The 21,941-nt window shown below is 44.4% G+C and overlaps 2 protein-coding genes across 21 annotated transcripts in view; both read left to right on the forward strand.

Moving 5' to 3' along the window:
* LOC119024737 (neuronal cell adhesion molecule-like) overlaps positions 1-2,678 on the forward strand; it is a 51,325-nt gene extending 48,647 nt beyond the window's left edge. For all 20 annotated transcript variants that reach the window (XM_037107788.1, XM_037107795.1, XM_037107792.1 and 17 more), the window contains one exon: positions 568-2,678. In XM_037107788.1, the coding sequence (XP_036963683.1) occupies positions 568-814 (247 nt within the window). In that variant the 3' untranslated portion in view covers positions 815-2,678. The remainder of the gene's footprint in view (positions 1-567) is intronic.
* Positions 2,679-10,226: 7,548 nt separating this feature from the next.
* The window catches only part of cntn1a (contactin 1a), a 67,920-nt gene continuing 56,205 nt past the window's right edge, over positions 10,227-21,941 (forward strand). Inside the window, exon 1 of the mRNA XM_037108208.1 lies at positions 10,227-10,470. The gene's annotated coding sequence lies outside the window, so the exon portion shown is untranslated. The remainder of the gene's footprint in view (positions 10,471-21,941) is intronic.

A 21,941-nucleotide genomic window follows, 5' to 3' on the forward strand; every position in this document is an offset into this window, starting at 1 on the left:
GGAATGTTTTTTTTCCGACTATCTGATATCCAAAGAAAGATTTCTTTGCAGATTTTTCATGCATTTTGCCAATTTGTGATTATTATCATGCTTGCTTTGGGGGGGGGGGGGGGGTGTTTGGCTGTGACCTTGCTTTCCAAGTTTTATTCACATCATTGCCTTGGATTTTCTGTTTTTCATCACGACCTCTGTCTCGGGAGGGGGGATGCTTTTGTTAGACAACACATTTACCACTTCATCTTTGGTTTCAGGGGGAATTTGAACAGGGTATGATTGCTTGAGCTTCATTCCCCTGTTGCCTGATGGAAACCAACTAATCATTCATAGCTGCCGTTTTTTAGACATGGAGCAATCTGAAATTCAAATTAGCTTCTTTTGACAGTGGGCAGGAATGTTCACTGTTGCATATCAATGAAAGCTCATGACTTAAAATGTTGTTTTTAAAGTAAAGACTAAAAAGGAAACAAACATATCAGCGCTCCATCTAAAAAAAGTGATCACTAATCTCCTTGTTGCATCTGTCACATCATCTCACCTGTAACACCTGCATGTTATTTTCTCCTTCAGTGACAATGAGGACCATAAACCGTTAAAAGGGAGCCGCACGCCATCTAATGGGACAGTTAAGAGAGACGACAGTGACGACAGTTTAGTTGACTACGGGGAAGGAGGAGACGGACAGTTCAACGAGGATGGCTCGTTTATCGGCCAGTATAGTGGAAAGAGTGCCAGCAGGGACACTGCTGAGGGCCACGAGAGCTCGGAGGCCCCATCCCCTATTAATGCCATGAACTCCTTGAACTCATTTGTGTAGCCTAGCAGACCAGTATGAGGTGGTGCACTGACTGCTCTATCCACCCCACCCTCCACCCCCCCCCACATTGCTCCAACACGGCATGGCTTTACGATCACATCTCCATCCCCAGCAGCACCGCACATGACACACGAAAGAAATCAGATCGAAGACATTTAAAATCTTCACGGAGAGGCTTCGAAACAAACGCGGCATCTAGGAAGGAAGCAGCTCAAACCTGACATTTTGATTTTAACTGTGCATGAAGTACCTGATATGAACCTAAATCCATATATTAATTAACACTGATATTAACAAGTGTTGCATTCTTACCACAAATCTCTTATGGACTATGCAGTGCTCATCTGAACTATATTTGTTTTTGTTATTGGTTATTATATTGTCTACTATGTTCAAATAGTAATCCGTGTCTACAGTAAACAACAATTATTCAGTGTATTTTGTTTTCTCCGGCACAAGCTTGTACAGGAATCTGTATTTAATCATGTAATTCCGTCATGCATTGACAGTGCACGAGGCAGGTCATGTACAGTGTATATATATAAAGTGAACTATCCGTAAACTGAACATTGGGAGCAGTGCACACCGCATGCGTCGACACATCCTCATCTGCCGCCACCCTGTTGTGAATGATCTGACTGCCCGTATGATGAAGGGAGCTGCATGGCATGTCACGTGACCTCACAACCTTTGCCCTGCATGTAACCTCCTTTAATCGAGTTTGATCTGAAGGACGGTGGGGGGAGAACGGGACGCTGAGGGTGAGACAGCTCGCCTCATCCCCCAGCTCCTTCAATAGGTATAGTGCCTTTTCTCCAAAACAACGATTCAGTTGTGAAGTCTCTTTCCACAGCTCAGTGACTGGAGCAGAGAGAGAGAGAGTAGTAGGACTGCAGAAGTCACATCCAAGGATGGATGAGATAAGCTTAAGAAGAGGACTCTGTGGATGTGAGGAATTATTCATATACTCCTGTCATCTCTCTTTTTTAAAGACGCCTCCCAACGCCTTGAGACACGGGGACTGGCTTTGATTCCTCCAACGAGCTAAACGCACCCACATAAAACATTGTTCAAAAAAAAACTGTGTGTGGTACACTCCTCAAAGTCTGCCGTCATTATGTACAGTACCCGATTGTATATCTGCAGTGTGTGAATGTATGGATGTCTGTGAGTGTGTAGGCGTGTGTGTGCATTATTCAATTCCTATTAGGCTTAAAAAAAAATCGTTCACTTGTACTAACTACACTTGAGGGCCTTTGGATGGGATCAAGATTTCTTTTCTCTTAACTTGCATCAAGTTTTTTTTTTTTTTTAAAGACGTGTAGAATATTTGTTTAATTTGTAAATACCTTCATTGATTGTACAGGGACAAGCAGCTTATGAGGCAGCCTAAGAGGCAATATTGTGCATGATATGGTTTAACCTGTTGATAGGACTGTATTAAATATAGAGTACTTGTAGAGAATATATATATATATATATATTCTTTTTTTTCTTGCTGTGCACAGTGTACATTGTACTGTAACTAACTGGACAGAAAATTGCATATACATTTGAATTCAGATTGTTTTTCTGATTTGCTTGTCGGCGAGTTACATAACTTTTGAATTGTACAAGAACACGTAGGATATAGCGACAGCATTAATTGATGCACAGAATTATATTATTCTGACTTGTATTGGTTCTACGCAGTCCCAGTATACTGCCAAAACGATGCTTTTTTCTGACAGTATTGCAAATGGTTTTGTATTTAAGAAACAGATTTGTACTAACAAATACTTTCTTTGTCTCTATTTAAGTTTCTCCTTTTAGTGCAAGTATGAAGTTCAAGCTACTGGAAATATAATGAATGAATAAATAATTATCTGCTTTAATTTCCGTTCTCAGACTCTTCACTCAAACTGTCACTTGCCTGCTCTGGAAATTACTGATGCTCTTAGTGATGTTGGATTCAGTGTGTCATAAAAACATCCTTGTTATTCCGTCCGTGCACCCCGAGGGCAACATGGTGTAACCATTAATTATTCATTCCAGAACCAAAAATGACACCACATGACAATAATTTCCAATACTGAAAACAGAAATTAGAAATAAATAACAACTTTACAGCAGAAATAAATGCCGTGTATATGAACATTTGTGACGTATGTTTGCATGCTCATGGACATGGATATACACTATATTACCAAAAGTATTCGCTCACCTGCCTTTACTCATTCTATGAACTGAAGTGCCATCCCATTCCTAACTCATAGAATTCAATATGATGTCGGTCCACCTTTTGCAGCTATTACAGCTTCAACTCTTCTGGGAAGACTGTCCACAAGGTTGAGGAGAGTGTTTATAGGAATTTTTGACCATTCTTCCAAAAGCGCATTGGTGAGGTCACACACTGATGTTGGTCGAGAAGGCCTGGCTCTCAGTCTCCGCTCTAATTCATCCCAAAGGTGTTCTATCGGGTTCAGGTCAGGACTCTGTGCAGGCCAGTCAAGTTCATCCACACCAGACTCTGTCATCCACGTCTTTATGGACCTTGCTTTGTGCACTGGTGCACAGTCATGTTGGAAGAGGAAGGGGCCCGCTCCAAACTGTTCCCACAAGGTTGGGAGCATGGAATTGTCCAAAATGTTTTGGTATCCTGAAGCATTCAATGTTCCTTTCACTGGAACTAAGGGGCCAAGCCCAGCTCCTGAAAAACAACCCCATACCATAATTCCTCCTCCACCAAATTTCACAGTTGGCACAATGCAATCTGAAATGTACCGTTCTCCTGGCAACCTCCAAACCCAGACTCGTCCATCAGATTGCCAGATGGGAAAGCGTGATTCATCACTCCAGAGAACGCGTCTCCACTGCTCTAGAGGCCAGTGACGGCGTGCTTTACACCATTGCATCCGACGCCTTGCATTGCACTTGGTGATGTGTGGCTTGGCTGCAGCTGCTCGGCCATGGAAACCCATTCCATGAAGCTCTCTGCGTACTGTACTTGGGCTAATCTGAAGGTCACATGAAGTTTGTAGCTCTCTAGCAATTGACTGTGCAGAAAGTCGGCGACCTCTTTGCACTATGCGCTTCAGCATCCGCTGACCCCTCTCCGTCACTTTACGTGGCCTACCACTTCGTGGCTGAGTTGCTGTTGTTCCCAAACGCTTCCATTTTGTTATAATAGAGCTGACAGTTGACTGTGGAATATTTAGGAGCGAGGAAATTTCACGACTGGATTTGTTGCACAAGTGGCATCCTATGACAGTTCCACGCTGGAATTCACTGAGCTCCTGAGAGCGGCCCATTCTTTCACAAATGTCTTGTTTCACAGTCTGCATGCCTGAGTGCTTGAATTTATACACCTGGGGCCAGGCCAAGTGATTAGAACACCTGATTCTGATCATTTGAATGGGTGAGCGAATACTTTTGGTAATATAGTGTATGTCTGGGTGTGTAAATGCACACAACGACAATGTATCAGCTAAATGTACTCTCAGCTCTCATTCTTGCATAGTGCCCCCTGTGATTGCCACAATGTTTTTCACAGTATTACATTATTGCCAAAAAGGATGCAGGTTGTAGATTAGTCCAGTAGCTCCCAACCAGGGATCAGGCACCCTCCAAAGGGTCACAAGATTTATCTTTTTACATTACTATTATTATTATTATTATTATTATTATTATTATTCCGTTTTATGGCTTTACTAGAGAGGATGGCTTTGAGAGAAATGGGATGAGAGTGAGTCAGAGGATGCCATGCAGCAGAGGCCACAGGCTGGATTTGAACGTTGGGTTGCATCATATAATAAATCTGAGAGTAATGCAGAAAAACTAATTCCTCCTACACATTTGTTTGGGAATATTCTCTGGAATATAATGTCATCTTTCTGTGAAACAGTGGAGAGTTATGTTTCTTTTTGACTAAAAAGATTGACCAAAATTAAACCGTCTTAGAAATGTAAAGAATCCCACACAATGTGTGATTGACGTGTTTTTGTAGAAAAAAAGAATAATTACCACATTAAAAAACATTTTCTTTCCACTGCTTCTCTCACATCGAAAATGCCAGACTATATGAATACACCGATGTATTTCATGTCACAAGTTTAGCTGCTTGACAGTTGTCTCCTACTTCAATGTAAAGACCATTCTCAATATATGTTGCATTGGAGGCTTCATGTTTCCACATTACACTTGCTAACGCTGATTATATTGAACCAAGATTGGCTTGGAAACTATTTGTGATGTCACAAATCATGCTCAGGCCTGCCTCTTAAAATATTCAGCAGGTACAGAGAAAACAGCCATTTAAGAGACAAATGTGAAATCAGACATCCTGTGCACATATATCATTCTGCACGCAAGCTCTAACATTCAACACATTTTTGACTGGAGGGGGGCTTTAAAGGAGAAATCTCTCATCGGTGCTGCTAAAAACAATAAAATGTGATTAGGAGCATCAACTGCACACTGATAGTATATATGAAGACAAACAAGAAAGAGGATGTTTAGGATGTTTACTGACATTTTCTTTGACGTGAGATCTTAATCTGTGATGTTGCTAGTAACTTTTTAAATAAATGTAGCAGAGTAAAGAAAAGCCCATTTCTCTTGCTGAATTGTGGTCAACGGAGTGGAAATACTGAAGTAATTGCACTTGGTTGCTTTCCACCACTGTGTGTGTGTGTGTGTGTGTGTGTGTGTGTGTGTGTGTGTGTGTGTGTGCGTGTGTGTTGGCACTGAACCAATACCATCTCCTGCCGCACATGCTCAGGATCTATTCAGGGCTTCATGGATCCAAGGGAAACGATGCCAGAACACCAGATTTCAGACCCCCGAAACTTCACTGCAGGAGAAGCCCAGACCACACGAATGCACCTCCATCCTCAGATACACACTGGGCATTAACACCACCCTGTGCGTTGTGTGTAAATATGGATGCCTACACCTGCCTCCGTCTCCTCGGTGTGGAGCAGCTATAGAAAGGCCTTATGGAACACGACAGTTGGGCTCCATCTTTTTGGCGCTCACTTGTGGCACTTCCACTTCCATTACAGTCATATTGTCAGGGTAATAGCGAGAGAGCAGCCCGCCATCTGGTGCATTATCGCACAGCAATGGTGTCAGGAAGCGGGGAAGTCTGCTATGTAGTGTCTCGGAATTACTTTTCTTTTCTCTCCCTCTGGCAAGGACTCTTTGCCTTCTGCTCACTCAGGTACGCTAATTCCTTTCTCTCGGGTAAAGTTGATTGGGGACATTTCCAGGATTGTTTGTGAGTGAAAGTGGATTGCTGCTCCACATATTTCTGGTTTGAGGTGGATTTTTTTTTTTTAAAAATGTATAAAAGATGAGCTCATCGGTGTGGGCTGCAGCTGTTTGGAAAGATATCCATATTATTTCAACCAAAGAAATGACTCTCACACCCATCAGCAATCATCCCAAAGACCTGATGACCTTCAGCTACAGGATGATGATTCATCGATTTGTCTATGTTTGACAGATTTTCCCTCTTGACTTTACTGCCACCTAGTGATATGAGGCAATTACACTGATGGCTGAAATAAGCAACAGGCTTTTTATTACTCAATATGACTGTTACAACTGTCATCAATTAAAATATCTCATATAAGGGCCATAGTTGGACCATCAAACGGCTATAAAACACTGTGTTGGAATCACAATATGCTGAATTGTCTCACATTTTATCTGACAACCTATAAGCCCATGAATATGTTCGGCCTTCTGTTGACATCCCCACTCCTCTCTTACAAAGGCTTCCTGTAAGAGGCTTAGCTATTTATTTCTCATGGCAACAGAATCACATTATTTGTCCGTCGATTGGTGATCATTGCCACCGAACAAGCAGCTGCCCCATTACCCTCCTGAACTCCACCCACACCCCTTCCCTCCCCTCCCTCCCTCCCACTATCCATCCTCTCATGCCTCATCCAATCCTCAGTGGATTCATTCTGTGTCGGCTGCTCGTCTGCCACGGCATCCATTATCCATACCCACCTCCTCTTGTGTCCAGCTCCTTGATTTACTGCCCGGTGAAAAGCCTGCTTTGAATGATCTATAGCTGTGTTGTTTTTCATGTCTAGCTCCAGTCCGCTTTCAGTGTGGAAACAGATCATGACGTGGTCTCATGGTCCTGTTTCCAAACAACCTGGAAGCTTTAGAAAGCGCATCATTTGCATCCCAGATGCTGAAGTGAAGGACGTGATCTTTTCTCCCTCAATGGGACATTAAGCAGAATAAAGGATATCACAGGAAGGTATTGGAAAAACACCATCATTTAGTTTCTGATATTTCATAAGTGTGCTGAGCTGAGCTCGAGGGCAGCTCTTCCTCTAGATGTTAGTGCCAGAGTCTTTGTGTCTTTATGTAAATTTGCCCTTTTCTGATGCTCTGAGAGCCGGGGAGGATAATTGTTTATGATTACTCTGTGACATTTCCATATGGCTGACGAACGGTTTGCCAGCACTCACATCTGTCAGGACCAAGCTGTTTTGGAGCCCGAATGGTAGGTTTGGTATCGCCTGAAATTTGAAACCCCGACTGCGGGAGGGGAAATCACCCGGTCTCATTTCTTCACCAGTGCTTCTGTCGGCACAAGGAGGCTTTTTTCCCCCCTCCCTGAGGTGAAGCTGATATGGGTGCAGATATCATTGAACTCCTGTTGGATGGATGCTACATAAAGTGAGAGTGCTTTGTTCTATCGATCTGACACCCTCAATCAAAACCCCTTCCCCCTTTTTTTATTCATCATGATAGCACCGGGATTATAACCCTCTCCTCACCCTGCTTCCTATTCCCTATGCACCAAACCCCCCCCATATCCCATGTGTATTAAGACTGGATGGGAGGTTGGTGTGTGTGTGTGTGTGTGTGTGTGTGTGTGTGTGTGTGTGGGAAGGGGGGGTTACCTCTGGATGAGCCCCTGTGGAGATCATTGGGGCTAAATCATGTTTACCCTCACCCCCTCCCTCCTCTACCTCCTCCACGTCCCTCCTCCCTCTGTGCCGGGCAGATAGATGACAGCCACCTATTCTTTCCTCCAGACAGCAGGGTGTTTGCTGTTCCTCTTATCCACCCCAGAGACCGGCCACACAACACTGTTATTCACCAGCAGGATCTGTCCCTATTTGCACTGCCATGTTGTAAGAGGAACAAAAGTGTTTGTCCGAGGCTTGAACACACCTAGATCTCGGATATCCGAAAACAATATCCCTCACCGAATCCCTTCGGCTTGGCTATTTTCTGTGGAGTGACACATTTTCCAATACACCCCCCCCCCCAACCAACAACAGCTCCCATCTCAAAGGAAACAATACTTTTTGGATGAAAAGTCTGAATAATGACAACAGCCTTGGGGAAACTTGAACTTGATACAGAGCTAAGACCTCCATGTAAAGTCAGCGTCTGATCACGCCACAAAGAACTTCTTTGATACGGTTCCCCCAAAATTCATAGAGGGGCTAAGTCCTTCAATTAATTCTACCCTGCTCTTCCTCCAGGATTCCTGCATTATTTATGGGCCGCCGCCACTGCAGATTATTATTTGCAGTGTGGTGTTTACATCCAAGATTTAAATCTAATCCCAGGGGATTGAGATGGCCTCATGTTTTTGGACTGATGCGCGGGAGAGGCATTATAATTAGTAGAGGTGCCCTTTTGATATCTGTCTGATAAAAAAACAAAAAACAAAAAAAAACAGGCTGATGGTTAACATGCAGGCAGCAGTCACACTCACTTCACAGCCTAAGTGGTGTTTGGCCATGCAGATACATTTATTTTCCTCCTGTTTTGACACTTTTTTTTATTGAAGATGTTTGATGTTTCGCCCCAAAACAATGGAAGAAAACTGCCTTTGTGGTGTTTCACCCACAGAAAAGGTGACAAACGGACAAAGAACAAAACTGTCTGGAATAATCCCACTCTGTGTTTTTCTCAGTTGGTTCCTCGCTTCAGCTGCTGAGCGCACACATGCCACCGTGTGATTACGTGTAAAATTAAACACTGGTGGGAAAGTGAATGCTCGGTGGAGAGAAGCGCATATGAGGCTGATGACTGATGGGAGGCAGGTGTGTGGGCAGGAGACTGTCCAGGTGATTACAATTGTACGGGACGACAGATGTCCTCCTATTTTCATTCATGTGCAGCGGCTACTCATTCCAGGGGACTGATAACGTAATTGAAGGGTGCAAATTATTAATCAGGGGCAGAATTATTCATTGCGAGCGCAGGTTTCCTATCTGTCATCATGTTGATTTGTGGAAAAACAAAACCAGCTCTAGCCCGGTGTCTCTTTATTAATTTAAGCTATGTCTCCATTTGTGCCCAAGATATCCGCGTTAAAAGCCAATTTGCGATATTAATACTAACTTAAGCAGACACCGGAGACATCCACCTCTGCAGCTCTCGCGAGCTTTTACTGTCATGACTGCGCATTTACTGTAAAGTTGAGTTTTGAGTGGCTCTTATCACCGGCTCACATTAGCGGCTGGCACTAGCAACACGTTCTGATAAACTCATTGTGTGGTCCCCGCCCAACACCAACCAACAGACAAGTTGAAAAAGCTATCGAACGCACCCTCCATCAGTTGGTGGAGACTCAACGTAAGAGCTAGAAGGGGAGCGAAAATGGGAGTTAAAATCATAGTGCGGCCAGAGAGAAGACTTAACAGGCATCTGCTGGATTTCAAATTAGGCAATTGTTTGCTAACACATGATAATTAACTGCTTTTGTCATTGTTTATTTCTGCCCCTGGGATGACAAAATCATATCTTAGTTGACATAACTACTAACTTATAGGACTACAGCCACTGCTAAAATATGAAATTAAAGGGGCACTATGTAGTTTTCAAACTCAGACTTTTGATGTCCAACTCATCAGATGACTGCCCTCTGGGTTTTAACACCTTGGGCCTGTAGGAAGGGTTAGCTGCCATCCCAGAGAGTCATTTTTTGCTGAGTTGGGAGCAAGACTCAAAAAACACTTTTTCTTACAAACAGCACTTTTAAGCTCAGTTTGTTTATCCAGGATATTGAGTCAATGACAACAAGGAGAGGTTTCGGCATAAAAAGCATATATATATATATATATATATATATATATATATATATATATATATATATATATATATATATATATATATATATACAAACCCACCTTAAAATGTTCATATTGTAATAAAAATAAGTAAATGAGCATGAAGTAAGTTAGTAAGTGTAAGTAAGTAAGTTACTGTATGACTGAATGCAGCTGACACACTGACTGGAGGTTGGGTCGTCTGATGACTCTGCAATGTGTAAACTGAGAGACGATAAAGGTTTGTTGTTTCTTTCTTTTTCTTTTTTCTTTTTTTTTTTTTTTATGGGCGCACGTTTTTTCGCACGTCCCTCAGGTCATCCTCATTATGCCGATGGAACCAGCTGATGGAGCTCAGGACCGCTCCTTGGTCCTGTGTGCTGAGGAAGCAGGTCTAGCGCCCCCCTGAGCTGACAGTCATAACCCTTCATCCGTTCCGCGGGGACAGGACCGCTGCTCCGTCAGTTTCTTTCCCCGCTCTTGAGCGCCCGGCGATGCGGTGCTGAGCAGGTGCGAGCATCGTGAAGGACACACGGACTCGACTGGACTGGACGGACGCGTTTTGCCCGCTACGTAAAGGTAAGGACACGGGGAGCTCTGTGCAGGTTCGGGATTTTTTTTTTTTTTCCCCCCGAAAAAAATAAATAACTGATGGATGATTATTTCCAGAGAAGCCGGGCGCTGCGTTTTTTGACAGCTGGGAGGGAAATCAGTGTTGTTTACAACAGACTGAGTGGGATGCGCGGATGGGATGGAAGCCCGTGCAGCCCCTCCGCAATGCAGAATCGTGAACGATTTTGGTCATGAAGAAGCTGCATTTTTTCCCCCCCTTCTTCTTTTTCTTACATCGCGGTGTGACAGATGCAGAGAGATACCGAGTGTGCGAGATGTGACTTGCCGTGGCGTGGCGGGGATGATGCTGTTACATGATCTGCTGCACATCCTGCCTCCACTTCCCTCCCTGAAAAAAAAAAAAACAACAACCACGATTCACACGGCGATGATAATGCGATGTGTTTCAGCGATGTGTGCTTTAAAGGTAATCAGTGCGAGGGTGTTTAATTGTGCATTAATTCTGACCACGCCGGAGGCCATAACCTCCTCATAACAGCGCCGCACATACCGATGATTCAAGCAGCCAGGAGATTATAAGAAAGGGGGGGAAGCGCCAGACGACTGCGAACACTTTCATCCGGGGGTGGAACTGTAAACGCATGTTCCCGGTGCTGATTGAGGCGTGTAGGTCGTGCTCTGTCATCTTCGACTGGCAGTGTTTAGAGCGTGGCTCATCGCAGGGGTGATTCAGGTGCTGGGGAAGGTGTCATGGGCGCGTCCTGCCTCACCAGACAGCCAGCCCAGGCTTCAGTGGGGAGAAACTGCTCGAGCTGCATGTTGCCAAAGTGAGGACCTAAGGGTGGGTGAGGTGGGGTGGGGTGGGTGCTGCCAGAAGTCCTGCAAAGATCTCCAGCTGGGTCTCCTGCTGCCTGATAAACAATCAGATGTTTGATGATGGAGGTCCTGTGACTAAGCTGCTCAAGTGGAGTTAGGGATGTTGGGATGTGTGCATGGATGAAACATGATAAACAAATCAAGTCAAACAGTTCAAATGTCTCTAACTAATTCTGAGCAGTGTGTCCGCACGAAAATCTCAGGATTTTTGCCAACCCGACCAGATCACTCTGTCTATCCCGTAGCGGCTTGGTATTTTGATAAAGCCTAGATTTCAAAGTGTTTGTGCGATAATGGCTGGAGTGCCTGGCTTATTGGACAGCTCCTTGTAAAAGACAGCATTGTCTCCCTTAGGGTGGCCTGCACACTTTGCTTTGTGGTTACACTTGCGATTCGGGATGCAGATCATTTTTCACCAAACTAGAGCGTAATTATGTTTACGTTTATTTAAGGGTCCCCATTAGATGCACATGGATGAGCCTCTAGTCTTCCAGGGGAGCCACATTATGACATCTAATATGGCCACTGGTTTGTTTTTCACAGTTGTACAGTTGTTTTGGTTTTGTAGCACTCCGTGTTTTCAATTATCGGTCGGTTGTTGGCGCCCCTTCAGATCTTCACTGATCCAGGACAAGAATGTGTGTTTTCAGATGATCAGTTAATGAACGTCTGACGACTTCCTTGCACCCACAGGCTCCGTACACTTCGTTGCCTTCCAATGTCACGTGTGAGCTTTTTCGCTGCGTGTTTGTCCTCCTGAGTGAATCAGAGCCATGAATGCTGCAAAAAATGTGGGGAGGGATTCCATTGCCTCCTGTCAGGTGGACCACTTTATGAATCCTGTAAGCCTGACTGCTGCTAATGCATCCTGTGCTGTCCCATGTACACCCTGAGGACAGAACCCTCTCCCTCATGCTAGGCGAATGAATTTGCTCTGCTCAGAAGTAGGCTAACCTACTGTGTGCAGGGTATCATCTCAGATTTTTTTTTTTTTTAACTGGCCAAGCTCTATGACGAAATATGTAATATATAGAGATCTGAATTTCGCAATAAACTGTTCCCTGCCGGCGCGTCGGCCATGTGAGCCGCGGTGCTTTGCAGGGGCTGCATGACGAAGAACTTTTTACGTAACACAGTACCCCCAAGACATGGCTGTTCTGTGATGCATTTCAAGGCTACAGCCTCAGCCTCCATTAGTGTCACAGTCAAATGACTCAACATAACCGGACACTTATTTCTCCGTTTGGTTCAAAGCCTCAGTCGCACACATCTGTCGTGTATTGAGGTAGACAGGCTAACTTCACCTGAGGCAGAAAATAGAACTGTCTTCAAACCTCCACGTCTCCACTTCAGTCAGCATGTAACTTGTGTGTGGCGAAGGTGAGAGAGGTTGCTTTTAGTCATCTAGTCGTCTTTGTAACCACACATCTGTCGAGTGCGTGAAGAGTTCGTTTGCATTCAGCAAGGCAATGTTTGGTTCCCACTTTCCCCGAGTCCTTTCTTTATACAAACTGCGTGATTTGGGATATTTGCCATCCAAGATTAAGGCAATTTTAGAGTCGTTTTTGGGAGATTAGATTTGTTTCCAGATGTCCTTCCAAGCCCTGGGCGACAGATCCTTGGGCACAGCGTCAAAGCATTAGCAGAGGAGAGGAGGATAGATTTTTGCGTGTGATTTTTAAAAGACCCCTAAACTGATTGGCAGCGCTGGCATTTGGCAGCAACAGGGCTAGTTTGTTAGGCGCCGCTTGTTCTGTCGCCCTAAATGCAATGTCAGTCACGGTGGAGGGAATACGTCCTGTGGACTTGTTTCATTGTTAGAGTGAATGATATAGCAAGACGAGACAGCCCCCCCCACACACACACACACACACACACACACACACACACACACACCGGCCTTTACTGCTGCAGTTGTCTTCGCTGCATGTACAAGTGCTTCTCTCTGTCCTCCTGCTGACAAAACACACGATGCTCTCCTCTTGGTGCCTCCTTTAGATTGCTCAGCAATTTACACACCGGCGATCAATAGCGAGATCCACTAATGGTACGGCAGCGAGGCAGAGACGTGACGCGTTCTGTGTTTGCCTGGAGACAGACCTCTCCTCTGTTCATGCCTGCGGAGGAGAAAGGGCCTCAGTCCCCATCGGCCATCTCTGGCTGTCTGAATGCTAGTTGCACTAGCGTGCCATTGATTCCCCCACTGTGGACTGCCCCCTGCTCTCAGCATGTACAGTACGTGACCCTGTAGATTTTCTGTGCAGAGGCTGAGCTAAGTAGGAAAAAACCCACAGGCGCAGCGAACATTTGTATGCCACTTGTTGATTTCCCATCTAATTTGAGCCATGCTAGACTAAAGTGTCAGTGTAGTTTGCTCTTCCATTAGTCTTCCGGATGTTGAACAGTTTCGTATTAATGATCTTGTTAAATGATGGTGCTTGTTTGCTCTGTAAAGCCAATAGACGCTGTAGAAAAGAAGAGCCAAGAGCTAAAATGATTGGTCAATTAATCGATTAGTTGATTGACAGAAAAGTAATCAAGCTCCCTTTGATTATACATTAGCACAAAATGCCAAACACTTACGGGTTGTAGCTTCTCAGATGTAACAAACGCTTCTGTTCTCATCTCATGTGACAGTAAACTGATCTCTGATGAGGAATTTTCAGCGTTTTTGTTCATCCAGAAAATAATGACCCTGTTAACTGGTTGTCAAATAATGAAGAATCCTTTGTTGCAGCCTTAATGGAGCTGCTAACATTAGCAGTGTCTTAAGAGGCACATTTCTATACATGCGTGGGACTTTCCTCTCAAGTTATTCACTTTGTTTGACTGAATAGGATTTTGTTGCCCGGGCAGATGTTTCATTTCTATTTCTGAAGGCCACTGTTGAATCTAATGATCTCGAATAGTCGCTCCCGGCACTTCAGCAGGCTAGTTACTTTATTGCCAGACCCCAAATGAATCAAACCATTCAGCCACACTGGATTATAGTTGTGCATTTATGTGAATATAAGTCATCCAGCCCTTTTCTGCAGTATATGATTTGTTTCTTCCGTATCTATGATTGGGATAAAATATACAGCCTGCACAAATGGCATTTTTGTTGATTTACATGAAAGCAGCTCAATGTGGAAAATATAAATAGATCTATTTGATATCAGCTGCTATTTTTTGTCTATTTATAGCTATAAGGCTCATGGTGAGAGATTCGTTATTCATTTACTGACAAGTTTTTGAGTTTTTTTTGTGGAAATGGCTCAGTTGTAAAAGCATCAAAAACTACTCTGAACATATAATCTAAACTGTATTTTATCAGAAAACATTGAATCTGCTTCCCTTCTCCTCTTCTCGTTATCGGCGTGATTTTGTCTGGTGATAAGGTGCCTCAGTGACTCACGAGTCTCCTCCGGTTTGTCTGCCAAAGTGATGTCTCGTTCGGAATCTGATTACTCTGTTTCCGTTAAGATAATGTGGATCGGACAAGCAGCTAATGCTCAGAGATTGCCCGTTATCTCCCCTCCTGCTACTTAAGGGGGAAATAAGATGACATTGATCAATGTCACCACAAGTGTTGTCTTAAAGTTTACTGTTCTGAGACAAGGATTTCTCAGTGGTCTGTTGCGGTAACTGAAGAGTTTAAATCCTCAAAATCTTTGAGAAAAATCATCAAGATTTATTTATGGAAGAGGTCACTGATGAACTGGTTAAATGTTCCTTGGTTTGAAGGCCGTTTGTGTGTGTCTCATTTACTTTGATGACCTTAAGACATCATTCTGGCCACCTTTAAGAGCAGTTAATATCTGCAAGTAGGTTACATTCGACAGGATTTCGCTTCTTTTCTCTGATTCGTCGCTCGGTTTCCTCAGAGTTATTTTTAGATTTTACAATCAAAGTAAATCTTTTGGGATTTACGGACTCAATTAGACAGAGATTACGAATGTGTGCCCTCTGCCTGCTAATTTTCTGTTAGCGGCGTGTTCAGCCTTTTTAATTTTTCCAGATAATATTTGACTTCCTTCATTACCATGTCAGCACAGAACATTGTTTGTTTGCTTATTAGCGGGGCAAACCTTATCTGGCCTCACTGCGACACGTTCATTTTCCCGCAGTAATATCACGAGTTATTTGCTCATCAAGCAGCTAATTGCCTTTTGGTCGTTGTTAACCCATTCTAAAGAGGTTTGTATTTAATGATGATAAAATGTAAAAGCAACAGTCTTGTGAGGTTAAGAAGTGCGGAGGACAGTCTTCGCTAATTAAGTAGTAAATTGTAAGCATCTTTATGTGAAGTGGTCTTAATTAAACTACTCCTCGAAGTGTCAGATTACCTCTTGTGACTTTGTTTAACATTTCACTGAGCAGAAATATCGTGTTACACACAGTGGACTTACTTCTCACATGGGAGTCTTGAGCCATCTGTTTTTGCACCTTGGTAGATGCAGGCAGATGCACTGTTTATGCGGCTCAGACGACACCTCTATGCTATTTTGGTCCTTTAAGAAATGACTTTCAATTTCATGCTATTTGAAAATCGGTGGAGTGTGCCTGATTCATTCCCTGGGATTTCAGTCAGAGTGTTGCAATGCAGAAAACTCTTACAGTTATCAACAAGTAAAGTCCTCATCTGATGATTCATGTGTTACAAAACACCGTGAAGTTCAGATCGTATTGAATGACAGAGGTTGTTTGTGAGGACCTTTGAGCGAGCCTTGAAAATCACGGGATGGCTTTGGTGTGGGCGACATTTTGGAGGACGAAAGGTTGGAACAGAAAGAACAATCTTTGTTTCCGGCAAAACCTTATCTTCGCAACTGTATCCCCTCTGATGCTGTAATTTGAATCATAATAACATCATTAAAGCTGGAATTTAGCTTCATTTTAAAGATTAGACTACCTCTGTATCCTTCATCATTGATATTCTCAGTAATGGGCAGCATTGTTTTGGTTTTAATCCTATTTAATCTGTGTTCATCATGGGATTGTGAAAGCTTACTGTAGCTTCGACGGCTTGCGCTGTTATCTTATGGTGCCGGGGATAAAGAACAAGCCCGATGGTGCAGGGAACTGTCCAATTACGTACAAAAGCGTCTTCCTCGTTGGGGCCAGGCCACTCTTGGGGCCTTTGAGCAAGGCCTGTTGCTATGGTGCTGGGAGCATGTGTGGAGGGAGACGCGAACACACCTCCATCTACATGCTAGTTAGGCATTCAAGCCTCCCAACCACACTCCACTGCTTATACAATCGCCTTTTATGTATACTGTATGATGTTTTCATGCCAGCCCAGCATAACGCTGCCTCACAGTGATGATGAATGCTGTATGTGTCTGACAGCTCAGCCCTGTTAGTGAGATAGCCGGAGTCATGAACTCACCACCAGTTGCGTGTGATGAAAATACTAAAATACTGAGGGGGTCAAAGGGGACCCTCACACTAATCAGAAACGTCCTTGGTGAGAAGCATGCTAGTTCTTTAGCCGGCTGACCCCTAGCCTTCTGTGGGAGGAGACTGTATGTGTGAGAAGTGTATGGATAGAAGGCTAATTTCAAAGAGAGCCCAAAGGCAAAGGCCTCCTGGCACGTGGAGCGAATACTGAGGGAGCCAAGCTCTTGGGAAGCCTCATTATACATTAAGGGGCGTCCTGTTTTCCCTCTCTCTGGACAACTGGACAGCTAAATTGTTTGTGGATCAATAGTTTAGCTTCCTACTGGCTCCGCAGAGTGAGTGAAGTGCATTTAAACCCAAGAAATCCCATTACGCTTGGCAGGGATGGGAAGCATAGCACTAGGGGCCTCAGCAAGTGCTATTGCCATGCCCATTATTCAATCTCCCTGTTTGTTTACCTGCACTACCTCTGCTGAGACCACCCATAGTCATCTTATGCTCATGTTATCTAATTTTATTCGACTTACATTTGCTCTGCCACGGAGTTTGAACCATAAATATGCCACGACGCTCACACATATTTCTTAAAAATAACACAACACGTGCTATATTTTTATATCATTCTCCGGCTGCTGTAACGTCTGGGACACTGCCTATCACTGAGAGATCTTCACTAGCGGGATCGATGTGTTGTGCTCCACCACAGACCAACTGATTGTATATTAATGCTGCTGATCATGACTGGAGCCTTTCTGCTGCCTGTCTGTATTGATTCAACGCCTATTTAGAAAAGCCTGTTGTTTTTCACTTCAGCTCTTTGGCCATGTAAAAGGCAGGGAGAAAAAAGGAGGAGAGGGAGAAGGCGGGGGGGTGGGGGGGTTCAGGGGTATAATGAGAATCAGAGGAGGACAAAAACATTTGGAGCTCTTCCTTCATTCCTCAGATCAGTGTAACCAGAAATAAAAGCTGTGGCTGGTGCGGGCTCTGGGCTGTGGGCCGCCGCTGTCCTCTCCTGGCTCTTTCTAGCCGCGCTGCCGGTGTGTTTGTGTGGCGCTGGTCAGAGATCCCAGATCCTGGGCCCTATGCTGCATCTCTACATGAAGAGCCCATTGATGTGGGCAACATTAGCATTCGGTGTAGGCGAGCACGACAAACAGGTCGGTTTCCCGTTTCACACTGACAGACCTGTTCTCCCTCTGGATTCTCCCAAAGGGTCTCAAATCAACCCTCTCGTTGCATAGCTAATGAGAGCGGATAAAAGAGGTCAGACAATGCTTATGTAGCCCTCTTCATTCTGAGCAGCGCACTCTTTGTATAAGGCCTCGACCTGCCAACTGCCACGTCAGGGCAACACTTTCTCGCTGGCGTGACACTGTCACATCTGGCTCACAAACTCACACTGTGATGTAACCAACTGCGTCATGTTTTCCGTAGGTGCTAGTGGGACAAAAAAACCCCGAGCACTAATAGCTTCCGACAAACCACCCTAAAATGTCCTCGAACAAAACTCGCTCTTTCCAGTTGGCATACCATTATTCAGATGTGAACACAGCATTCTGAGGGGATCTGGCTGACTTATGCATGAGACTTGTGCACTAATTATGCCGCAGATTCTTCTCCTTGGCTCAGTTTGTAGCTGCAGGAGCGTCTGTTGCAATCTGCTAATTCACGGTGCTGATATTATTCTCGCAATTCTTTTTACTTAGCAACAGCAAATTGCCCCCCGAGAAGAAGCGGCTTATATTACCCCATGCAGAATAACACATTCGATCTCGGTGTTTACCATCTCCGCGTTTTAATTAGCATGAGTCAGACGACCGCTTGCGCAAGTCATCCTACAGCCAAGAGAGCGAGAACGAGGGAGGGAGTGGGGGAAGCCAGCTCCCTAATTAAAGGATCCTTTACTTCCACCATTGGACGTTACAGCCGTACTGTAGAGGAATTTACATGAACAGTAAACAGGCAGATAATGAAGATGGGAGTGAAGATACCAGCCTTTTCTCTTCTCATCACTGTGCCGTCTAGACAGAGGGAGGTGCCGGCAATCACAGCAGCGATTCCCCACCCGACTGATAATATCTCTCACATCGTTCCATGGAGAAATATAAGCAATGCATGCATACTAATAGAGTTTTTGTTCAGAGTTCAGTAGGGCTTGGCTGTGGACAGGCCCCATGGAGTATGTGTGGGGCTCTAGGTGGCATGTGTCAGTAGTGTAGTGGCCAGTTGGATTATTCATGAAGAAGGTGTAATGGCAGTGAGTGAAGGAAAGGGCACCCAGAGGTGAATCTGACTGGGAGAAAGAGCATTGAGTCCTTTTTTTACCATACTCTTTTCACACACACAACACACACGTGTGCTTGACACACAAACACACACACACACACACACACACACACACACACACACACACACACACACACACACACACACACACCGACAACAGCCTTTGCAATATTCTGACTCTTATCTGTGACGCACAGCTCCAGTCATGCTGCACACACAGGGCTATAGTGTGCGGAGGACAGACGGAGTGAAGGGCACAGTGTCACAGTCGGGCAAGCACACACACACACACACACACACACACACACACACACACACACCCTACCCACATTCACAAACACACAACAACACATGCACAATGGATGGGGGGGGGGTCCTGCAACAGAGGACAACAAGACAGAGCAACACACTGCTCTTCTATGTGACTGAAGGGGGGATGGAAACTACTATGTGTTGAGAGACTGATGGAGCACTCAGTGTTATAAACACTGACCCATGACCAACCAGATCATGCTTTGACTCCAGTACAATGAAACGAAAAGGTTGCAAGAAACGAATGGCTGCAAACAACTGTACATGTTAGGCATCGGAATAGTTATACATTTTTGGAAGATGCAACTTTACGTTTGGGCAGAGCCAGGATAGCCGTTTTCCCCTGCATCCAGTTTTTATGCTAAGCTAAGCTAAGTGTCTCCTGTACAGTTGGGCAGTGTCTCCTGAATTGGTATATGTGTTTCTGAATTTGAGGTAGCGTGTCCTCTCAGAGTTGTCATAAGGCTTAAGCACACCAATGAGTCACCGCTGTTTCCTGCTGTCGCTCTGACGCAAACTCCGACTGTCTCAGCCAGCTGAGAAAACTGTGTCTTATCACCAGCGAAGGGAGTTAGATCAGCTCTCACATCACTGCATGACAAGTGTCCAACATACATCCCCGTGCCTGCTTTTAAAAGGATATTTGTTGCCTCATCACATGTCAAGTAACTTAGCTCGCGCCTGAGAGAAGTTAGCCAGCTAGCTGTAATGAGAAGCTGAATTTAAAGGCCACTGGAAAAATGAAAAAAACACCAATAATTTGAACAGGTTGTCTTAGGTTTGGCAGGTATGAGATAAGGCAATAATAAATTGGACATGGAGATGTTACTTCGCTTCATTGAGTCATCATCCCAAATGTCACAACTCTTGGCTAACTGCAACTCGGCGGAAGACACACTACTTTTTTGTGCTCCTCGGTGGGGGGCCTTTTAAATCACAGCGTTACGATGGCATTGGGCTCAGTAGTCATTGACTGTCAGCCAGTGGCGATGGATGATGGCATCCAGCTTCATATTTAATAGGCAGACATGAGAGTTGTTTTGATCTTATTTCTCAAGATGTCAGACCACTCAAGGGTTACTGAAGCCTTTGAGAATTTTGAAATTATTAAGAAAAACTTGGCTTTATGTCACCATTGCCATGTCCTTGAAATATGAGATCCGCTTAATAGAACATTACTGGTTATAGTATGTGCATAAACAGAGTGAATGCTGCTAATTAAACCTCAATAGTTATGTGGAGAATAACATGTACATCTTTTGGAATGTTATTAAAAGGATTGCTCAGTGTAGCTGAATAAAACCCAGCACAATGTAGGTGAGTTGGCCCTGTGAGAACTGTTGGGGCAGCCAAGCAAAAGCATCTGTTTGAAGCATGATATATGAAAAGTCTCTTAACCTAGTTTAGCTTTCTTGCTGCGACTGGAGGGAACGCGATGCTTGATTGGAAGCGCTGCAAACCATGTCGATGCGTGGGTTGTTATCTGAGCCGTGTCTTTGACAGCACTTGGACTGTGTGCAAACAGCTTCATAACAGCGACGAAATTATTTCCTTATGTAAAGTGATAATCTTGTGATCCGAACGCCAGAAAGCTCCCACGCATCTGCACCTCTTTACGCTGACACAGCCAAGTAATGTCGTGATGTACCAGTTTGTTTTTTTTTTTTTGTTTGAAGATTTCCGTTTTTGAAGAGACAGCACATTAGCCTAATCGTAGCACCAACGAGATCTACACAGTCGGTTGATTATGGTCTGGCATCTTGATCTAAGCGCTCGTTTTCGATACATCTCTGTCTGTTCTTCTGTGTTGTTTAAGTGGGCACCTGTTCTGTGTCATGAGCCACGATCACATGGTGTGACTTGGCTAAGAGGCACCAGATGACTCAGGTCTTTGCCCAGGCTGTGCTCATTGTCAGTCGGCACACACGCTGCTTTCCAACAGGCCGTCTGACTGTGGCCATGTGCTCACCAGTAAACACAGGTGACTGGGTCTGTTGACACTGTGTTCCGGACATGTATGTATATGGTCGGTGGAGGGTCTGGTCCAGGGTTTATCTTCTTTGCAAATATCCCTGCGAGCATAAATTAACAGAATCTCTTGAACAACCAACAGAGAAACAGTAAATCGAATAATGTTCCAATGCTGTAAAGCAAATATTAGCTCGTCCCAGCTGTCGTACTCCGGTTTCTGGCAATAAGATCTCACACTGGCTGTTTTAAATAGAATATGCAGCTTCTCAGGGAAGGGGAACTTGAGTGCCAGATAACAGGGGAATATTATTTTTTACACATAAATGCACCCATTGAGAGACACTGTAGAGCTTGAAGGGGCACACGAAGTGGAGGAAGACTTCCTGTTGGGTAGGCATGAATATGCATGGCGCTTCTTAAAAGCGCTGGCGCAGACTTATACAGTATGGCAGTCAATGGACTCACAGAGCGGGCTTTGTCCTGTGTACTTTCAACTCTGGAGGAGGTGTCTGAGCCTCGTGTTTGAACTGCTCAGCCCTAAAAGCGCCACTGCAGAAATCTCCCAAGCGAAATCTCTAATCAAGCTCAAGAAAATCTTTAAGTCTTACAAATGCAGTACCACATGCAGACTTATTCCGGGTTAATTATGT

This window comes from Acanthopagrus latus, chromosome 8 (genome assembly GCF_904848185.1).
Source record: "Acanthopagrus latus isolate v.2019 chromosome 8, fAcaLat1.1, whole genome shotgun sequence".
NCBI lineage: Eukaryota > Metazoa > Chordata > Actinopteri > Spariformes > Sparidae > Acanthopagrus > Acanthopagrus latus.